Source organism: Nicotiana tomentosiformis, chromosome 12, assembly GCF_000390325.3.
Source record: "Nicotiana tomentosiformis chromosome 12, ASM39032v3, whole genome shotgun sequence".
Lineage (NCBI taxonomy): Eukaryota > Viridiplantae > Streptophyta > Magnoliopsida > Solanales > Solanaceae > Nicotiana > Nicotiana tomentosiformis.
The window spans coordinates 117,638,609-117,647,203 of NC_090823.1; the positions used below are offsets into that span (position 1 = coordinate 117,638,609).

The window sequence follows — 8,595 nt, forward strand, 5'->3', positions numbered from 1 at the left end:
ACGAAGTCAACAATTTTTACAGTCACAACCACAACAATCCTCGGCCCCATTCACTCAATACTATAATGATTTTGGTGTATCTGGAAACGACATACCTCCTTACTAAGTTATTATGCTATTTACCGTAGTTTCAATTTTTATGTATTTTAATTTAATGTATTTTTAATTTTCATGTATTTCCAATTTTAATGTATTTTTAATTGTCACTTTTCAATTTTAACAACATCTAATATTTTATATTCACGCCTTTCAATTTTAGCAACATCTAATATTTTATATTTGCATCATTCATTTTTTGAGATGATTATATATTTTTTGTACAATTATAACTTATAATAAAATTAACTTATAATTTTACATAAAAATAATAAATGCACAAAAATTAATTTATCAAAATTATAATGCCAAAGTTATGATGTAAAATTAATATTATAAAGATATTACATAAACATAATTAAGTATATATAAAGAGATAAATTAAATGGGTTAAATAATAAAAATAATAATAAAATAATGATGAATAGTAATGGAGGAAATGAATAGTGTCGCTCCATATTTGAGATAACACTATTCATTCCCATTTTGGGGGCAAAAATAGGGGAGCATTGGAGCCCCATTACGGCAAAAACTGCCCCCGTTATGGAGAAATGATGGAGGATTAGAGATGCCCTAAGTGAATAATATAGTTTTTATCAATATTTGATCAATTTTAAAAATGTTATTAACCAACTTATTTTTTAACGGATAATATGAGTGAATAACTGTTTTCTTTTAACCATTTTCCCGTTCAAATTTTTTGGCCCATAAGTCTTGGCTGCGCTGGGCTGGACGCCTGGACCCATTGTGACAGCTTACTCAAGGGACCATTTTATGGACAATTTGAAACATTGAGGACGAAATCGAGATAAATAAAAAACTGAAAGGGACCAAACTGAATGTAGATCAGTCAATAAGGACCAAAATAAAACCGACCAAAAACAGAAGCAAAGCAACAACGGCGGTGAAATCACATTTTGCATATCCCCCATTACTATTGCCTATTCTTCTTTGGCATACAAAACCACTATTTTTCTTCTAGAAGCTTCCTTTTCGATTCACTAGCCTAAAACATCCTCCTCCGACGTTGCCGGAAAATGAGTGGCTATGATAGCCGTCCGGCGGACCCTGGCTCTTACCGCGACCGTCGCAGGTAAAAACCCTAATTATGCAATCTCCGGCTATACATATAAAGTATAATATACGCACTTCATTTGGATAACTCTTATAGACTGTAATTATGGTTAGGGTTTTAGCTGCTCTGAATAAACTGTATTTAGCTGTTTATTATCTCCGGCTATACGTACAAACGCTCATATATGACCATATGCGATACTTAGTTCTGTATTGACTGTAATTATGGTTAGGGTTTAGCTGCTCTGGGTAAACCGCATTTAGTTGTGCATTATCTCCGGCTATACGTGTAAATTCATGTATGCATTTCATATGCGATAGTTCTTATTGACTGTAATTATGGTGGTTTTAGCTGCTTTGAATAAAACTGTATTTAGTTTTGTATTATCTCCCGTTATACCTGTAAATAATACTATTATAGGCTTTTCATATATGATATTCTTGTTGACCCTAATTATAGTTAGGGTATGATTCCAATAAACTGTAATTAATTGTGGATTAATCGATCGAACACTACTTAAAAAGAAATACTGAGTGGAAATGACTCTACTTGCAAAGGCGGGTCCAAGATTTGAAATTTATGGGTTTGCAATGCCACTGAACCCACTGACCATTTGAGTTACTGAACCCGTAGCTTTTACTGTACATTCCCCCTGTCTTCTTGTACCCTCCCAAAGGAAAAGGGATCTTTGAGAATTGTTTCCTCATTCCTGAATCCTTCCCCACCTAGCTACCCTTGGTTGGGGTTAGGTCCCGGGAGAGACTAGACATACTCATCTATACTTTTTCTTATACGGCAGTTCTTGATGACTGTAATTATGGTCAGGGTTTTAGCTGCTTTGAATATAAATCTTTTAAATTTTGGATTATTTTGCAGTGACTCGGGCTTTGGTGGGGGCTCGAGTTATAGATCATCGTCATCGAGCAGGAAAGATTACGAGGGTAAGGATTCGCCACGGAAGGTCGATTTGGATGGATTGACTCCATTCGAGAAGAATTTCTATGTTGAATCACCGTCCATCGCGGCAATGACCGAAAGTGAGGTGGAAGAGTATAGACGACGCCGGGAGATCACTGTTGAGGGCCGTGACGTGCCCAAGCCTGTAAAGTCCTTTCATGACGTAGGATTTCCAGGTATATTAAAGCAAATAGCCCTTATAATACCACTATCCAATCTTCAACAGAAAAATTTAGTGTGACATTGAGGCCACGGTTTACTTTTTGAGCTCACTACTCAGCTCGTAATGTAGCCTACTGTTTTAAATACTTCCACAGCACTTTGTAATTGCTGAAATTAATATATTATCTTTAACGGTTAAAAAACAAAAAACTTAAGTTATACTCTGTATTTTAATCAAAAAAGAAGAAAAAAATACAGTAATGGTGTGAAAAAATTCACATTCCTGTCACTTGAAAGCTTAACACAATCTGGAATGGCGGGTGTGTAATCCGTTGAAGCTGGTGAAATAAGACTGATTGCTATGCTTAAACCTTAAATTCTAAACCAAGCAGCGTCCATAATATCACTGTCCTCCACTCCCCAAAAACAGAAACATTATTGTGAGTATACTCATTTTTTTTAATGGGTAAATATGTAATATAAATATTTGCACTAAGCCAGTGCAATAGGCCTAATTACAGGTTGGGATCCTCTAATTAGAGGATATTGTTCTAATTTCTTCCAAGAGCTCAGTTTTGGTGCTACTTGGTACAATTTCCTGAATATTTAGTGTGGGATCCTCTTGGTATTGTTTGGAACTGATGAGGTACTTGTCCAAAGGTCTGTTATGCAGAACACCTGAAGTATTGTAGCAGTAGTGTACTGGCGATCGTTGTCTCTTATTACTTGTGCAGGCTTCAACTATAGATACTTGGAATTGCCCATGAATATGAACTAAATCAATTTTATAGGAGATGGAAGGATAGTGTTAATGAATAATGGAAGTCATGCATGTAAGTTTCAGTAGTATGCGTGCAAAAGTTGTGAAGATTTATCTGAACATTGTAAATCATCAATATGTTTGATTACGGAGTTATTGAGCTGTGCAGATCTAGTGAAAAGGGGTATTCACTGACTTCTAATGTTGAACTCATCAATTGATACTTTTTTCCCCATTTGATTATTGTTTCCATAATATCTTCAATTTTTCAAAGGTCTCCTGTTCTATTTGACGGGTTTTGTACACATCGATATTTCCTATTATGCATGTCACAAGCTTTTGGTTGAATGGCACTTCGTTTTTGTTCTTCTTTTCCCTCCTTTCTATGTTTCCTTGGTGCCACTACAGATTATGTCATCCAAGAAATTGAAAAGGCTGGCTTCACTGAACCTACACCTATTCAAGCTCAAGGTTGGCCTATGGCCTTGAAGGGCCGTGATCTCATTGGTATAGCAGAAACAGGGTCTGGGAAGACACTTGCTTATCTGTTGCCCGCAATTGTGCACGTTAATGCCCAGCCATTTTTAGGTATAAGTGCAGAGCAGCTCATTCACTCATGAGTACATACATCTTCATACTTGTCGAGCATTACTTTCTTCTTGTTGCATAGCGTGATTTTTGATGCAACTCTTCTTTCTCTATTTCTTTTTTTTTTTTGTTCAAATCTTATTTTCAAGCTCCTGGAGATGGTCCTATCGTCTTAGTGTTAGCCCCAACTCGTGAACTAGCTGTTCAGATTCAACAAGAAGCCACTAAATTTGGTGCATCGTCACGGATTAAGAATACCTGCATTTATGGTGGGGTTCCAAAGGGGCCCCAGGTTCGTGATCTTCAGAAAGGTAGGTGGTGATATGCTCAGCGTGACTTTACTACTGTGTCGTGATGTTGATGGATCGGGTATATCCTAGAGCTTCTTCTTCTCTCAGTTTTGTTGTATTATTTGCATTTCATAATGGAGCTAATCGATGTACTTTTATTTGATAGGTGTTGAAATTGTTATTGCCACACCTGGAAGGTTGATTGATATGCTAGAATCTAATAATACAAATTTGCGAAGGGTGACATATCTCGTGCTGGACGAGGCTGACCGCATGCTAGACATGGGTTTTGAACCTCAAATCCGCAAAATTGTTTCTCAGGTTTGCTTCTGTAATTACCTGTTGGATCCAAAATTGAGTTTCCCTTGTCTTAGTATTTTCAGTCTTCTATTTCTCTAAATTGCTAGCTGTTCTTGCTTCGCTTACTGGATTAAATTCTTGTTCCCAGCATAAATTATAAGTTCTCTTTGAATTGGATTTCTTAAGCTGTTTAAGCAACTGTGTCCTCTATAAGGTTGCTGTCTGGTTTGTTAACCAAAAAGTTTGATTCGCGAACAAGTGATTACCAACAAGGTTCTATGATTTGGCCGGGATCTTCTGCAGTTAAATTTTACTACCATTATAGTGTTTATTCCATCATATTCTTGTTCAAATCTGATGAAACAACTAGCTTTTGTCAGTGTAAAGAAGGTACTCTCTCTCAGAAGAGACAACTTTGACTTCTTGATTAAAACAAAATAGAGAACTTTGACTTTTAGCTCTTGTTACTCCCTCCAACCTTTTAGTTCTGGAGTTTGATTGATAATTTCTCACATTCAGAAGGACTAAAAATACTGAAAGAAATTTCTTCTTGTATTTTTTCTATTTATCTGGACAATACAAAGCATTCAGAGAAGAGATGTTATTCCTGTCAAGTTAATAAGTGTAATATTTATCCTCTTTCCTCCCACTTGGACATTGTTCATTCTTGGGATGTTGTTTCTATGGTTCAATGGTTCTGCAGATACGTCCAGATCGTCAAACGTTGTATTGGAGTGCCACATGGCCCAAGGAAGTTGAGCAGCTTGCAAGGCAGTTCCTTTTAAACGCATACAAAGTGAGTTTCTTTTCAAGGTTCTGATCCAGTTCCTCAGCCTATACAAAATGAGGATATTGATCACTATGTTGTGGCCCGAAATTCTTTCTATTGTCATCTAGAGGAAAAGTGAATGCACTATTTTTCTTGAATTAATAGTTTGAACGTGATTTTTACGCTCTTTTAACTATTTTCTATGAAAAATTGCTCAGGTGGTTATTGGTTCAGCTGACCTGAAAGCTAATCATGCTATTCGCCAGCATGTGGAAATTGTCTCGGAGAGCCAGAAGTATAATAAGTATGGTTAACACCCTTTACTTTTTTATTTCAAGTATTGCAGGCCTCAAAACCTTTTAACATACATTCTTCACATTTGATTAGATTCTCCCATCGAACTAAACTTGTTTTGTAAATTCAGATTAGTAAAGTTGCTGGAAGATATTATGGATGGTAGTCGGATTTTAATATTCATGGATACCAAAAAGGGGTGTGACCAAGTAACTCGGCAGCTCCGGATGGATGGTTGGCCTGCACTTTCTATTCATGGTGATAAGAGTCAGGCAGAAAGAGATTGGGTCCTTTCAGAATTCAAAGCTGGAAAGTCTCCTATAATGACAGCTACAGATGTTGCTGCTCGAGGTCTAGGTATGCCTAGCACAAGGAAACTCTATCAGCCTCTATAAATATAACCATTTAATGCTCATTGTTATACGTGTTTCTCTCTGTCTATGGCATTGTTACCGTCTATAATTGTGCAATCATATTTTCATAGATCGGCAATCTCTAATTTTTTGGCCATCTGATGCGAAGAAGATATTCAGGCTTTTTCTGTGTAGCAGCATCTTGTGGATAACACGGACAATTTTGCAGTTTTAATATATGAACAGAAATAACTCTTGTTGGCACTTGGTATTGTCTGAATGCTCCATATGTATTGTTTGCTAGTATACCCTCACATACTTTGGTACAATGAGCAAAGGCTAATATCAAAAAGATTCTCTGTGCTAGAACGGTATGGCTAGCATGATAAATTGTTCTGGAGTACAGAAAAATGGATATCACTTTAATTAGGGAGTTGAGTGCACTCCTATCTCTGAAGGCCTTTTAACATTGTCTTAGGGAGAAAGCAGTAAATTTTTACCATAACCAAGTTGGAACTACTATGAAACATTTTACAGACATTATAAAATTTGAATTGGTACAGATGTGAAGGATGTAAAATTTGTAATCAACTATGATTTTCCTGGATCGCTGGAGGACTATGTTCATCGCATTGGTAGAACGGGAAGGGCTGGTGCATCAGGGACAGCATACACCTACTTTACCGCGGCGAATGCTAGGTTCGCGAAGGACCTTATTAACATTCTTGAGGAGGCTGGACAGAAGGTCAGTCCTGAACTGGCAAAAATGGGACGTGGTGCTCCTCCCCCTCCAGGTTAGTCTATTGGCTGTATATGGAAATAAATTTGATTTTTTGTGGTTCATCATAGCAACACACTAGTAGAATCTCCTGCCAGGTGGGATTTCTGTATGTCTAGTATTTGGTTGAGGTGTCAAAAGACTAAATTCCCATGGACTGTTAACAAAATTCTGCTGTCTGTTCTTCTATGGAAGAGATGGATAAAATATTGAACTTATTCTTAATTCCTCTCAACCCCCCCCCCCCCCCCACCCAAAAGAAGAGAAAAAGATGATAGTTGGCCTTATGATGTGTTTCCTGGTCAATTGACTTTCCAGTAGGATGTGTTTGCTGTTAATAACGTGATTGGCTATGAAAAGAACCATATAGTGACTGTGAACATCTCTGTGCTTTACTATCTATGCTTTCATCTTATTGATTTTCTTTTATGACTAGGTCTTGGGGGTTTTCGAGACCGTGGAAGGGGTTATGGAGGCAATAGGCAATGGAGCTAAAACAGACTGGGTATCATCGAAGGCAAATCATGCAAATGTTGCATTTCCTTTCAAAGCTAGTAATTTTGGTCAGCTGATGGAAAGCTACTCTTCTAGCAAAAACCAGGACCTTATTTATCTTGCACGTATAATATGTTTGAATTATGTCAGTAGAAGATGAAAAAGTTAACAGTCGTTATTTGATATTGTTTTCTTTTTCTTGTAACTGACAAATTCCTCCAACACACGATCGATGCACATTGATTCATCTGTAGAATAGTAATGTAGCTAAGCGTTTTAGTAATCCTGTGCTAATGCCACAGGGTATGTTGCAAGATCAGTCCATAGCTATTACGAGTAATTATAGAAGTTTAACTAGCTCTAATGCTCGAGTTACTAGTCATCATCTATACTCCCAGGATGTGGTGCTTATGTTTTCCTGAGCCGAGGGTCTATTGGAAACATCTCTACCTTCACAAGGTAGGGGTAAGGTCTGCGTACACACTATCCTCTTCAGATCCGACGATGTGGGATAATACTATGTATGTTGTTCATCTATACTCCAGGATAATTAACCAGATGTATAAGCATTATGATTTTCTTATTGCATGTGCTATGCATTTTGTAGAAATCATTACACTGTTTGTTCATATATGAATGATCTGATGGATTTTGCGTATTAAATTATATATATGCAGGATCCACGATTTTTTCTTTTTTGATTCAGTGCATGAATTTTACAGATATCTTCTAGATAACCGCGGTCAATCACCCTTTACACCATCTTGATATTTCTTAGGGGTCGTTTGGTAGGAGAGCAAGTTATTTTGGGGTATAATATAGGGATTAAATAATGATGAGATTATTTGGTGAATATATTTTTATTGGAAGATGTTTGATTTATTAGACTAAAAATGAGATATATGAGGTATAATGTAAATGTGTTTGGTGGTGTATACTAGATAAGTTGGGATAAATATTTATTTTTATTTCAATCTTAGATCATTTAAAAGATTTTGGGGGAAGAGTCTTGTAGAAAGGCATCTTTGTCATTTTAGTGCATTACAAGATTAATTAATCTCGGGATTAATACTTAATTGTGAGATTAATTATTCAGGGATTATTAATCTCGTATTCAAAAGTTTAACTAAATACATGATAAAATAATTTTGCATCTAATCCTGAGATTATTATTACTTATATCAATTACCAAACAACCCCTTAATGTGTAGTTCGGTCTTCTTCATGTGCCTTTGTGGGAGGCGGACGGTGATAGGCACTGGTGGAAACCGGAAAGTGTGCTCATTACCCATTTCTGTTAAGAAAAATAAAATTATTTATATATATACTATATTAAAAGCACGAAGACCCTTAGCGAAATATCGTTCGTCTTTTTTGCCCTTTGTAAGTACAATTTATGTTGGATAAATTCGTAATTATAATACAAAAAGGTATTTCGAGAAAACCAAAATTAAATTGCCCAACAATTTATGTCACTTTAGGTTTTAGCATTATATTTTTCTACCGTAATTAGTGTCATTTTAGATTAGGATTCTTTAACTAGAATTGCCGAGCAATTAATGTTAGTCTGGATTTAGTTTGCTTTATCATAATTAAAGCCACTTTTTGGTGTTCTAGAATTCTAAACCAAAAGTAAATAAGGAACAACAATTAATGACACTAGGTTTAGTATTCTTTT

At 36.1% G+C, this 8,595-nt stretch overlaps 1 protein-coding gene across 1 annotated transcript; it reads left to right on the forward strand.

The window, feature by feature from the left end:
- Positions 1–987: 987 nt before the first annotated feature.
- On the forward strand, positions 988–7,281 carry LOC104116213 (DEAD-box ATP-dependent RNA helicase 20). Its single transcript, XM_009627027.4, has 10 exons — positions 988–1,189; positions 2,048–2,304; positions 3,459–3,638; positions 3,788–3,949; positions 4,095–4,249; positions 4,932–5,024; positions 5,216–5,301; positions 5,422–5,648; positions 6,208–6,438; positions 6,859–7,281. Exons 1-10 carry the CDS (start codon positions 1,134–1,136, stop codon positions 6,915–6,917), a joined length of 1,506 nt encoding a protein of 501 aa, XP_009625322.1. The 5' UTR covers positions 988–1,133; the 3' UTR covers positions 6,918–7,281.
- Positions 7,282–8,595: the final 1,314 nt, after the last annotated feature.

What these genes read in the sequence shown, in the direction of transcription:
- LOC104116213 (XM_009627027.4), top strand. Translation starts at nt 1,134, where the DNA reads ATGAGTGGCTATGATAGCCGTCCGGCGGACCCTGGCTCTTACCGCGAC. An exon ending in TCCTTTTAAACGCATACAAA is followed by an intron (nt 5,025 to 5,215) that starts GTGAGTTTCTTT and finishes AAAATTGCTCAG; the next exon opens with GTGGTTATTGGTTCAGCTGA. An exon ending in TGGTGCTCCTCCCCCTCCAG is followed by an intron (nt 6,439 to 6,858) that starts GTTAGTCTATTG and finishes TTTTATGACTAG; the next exon opens with GTCTTGGGGGTTTTCGAGAC.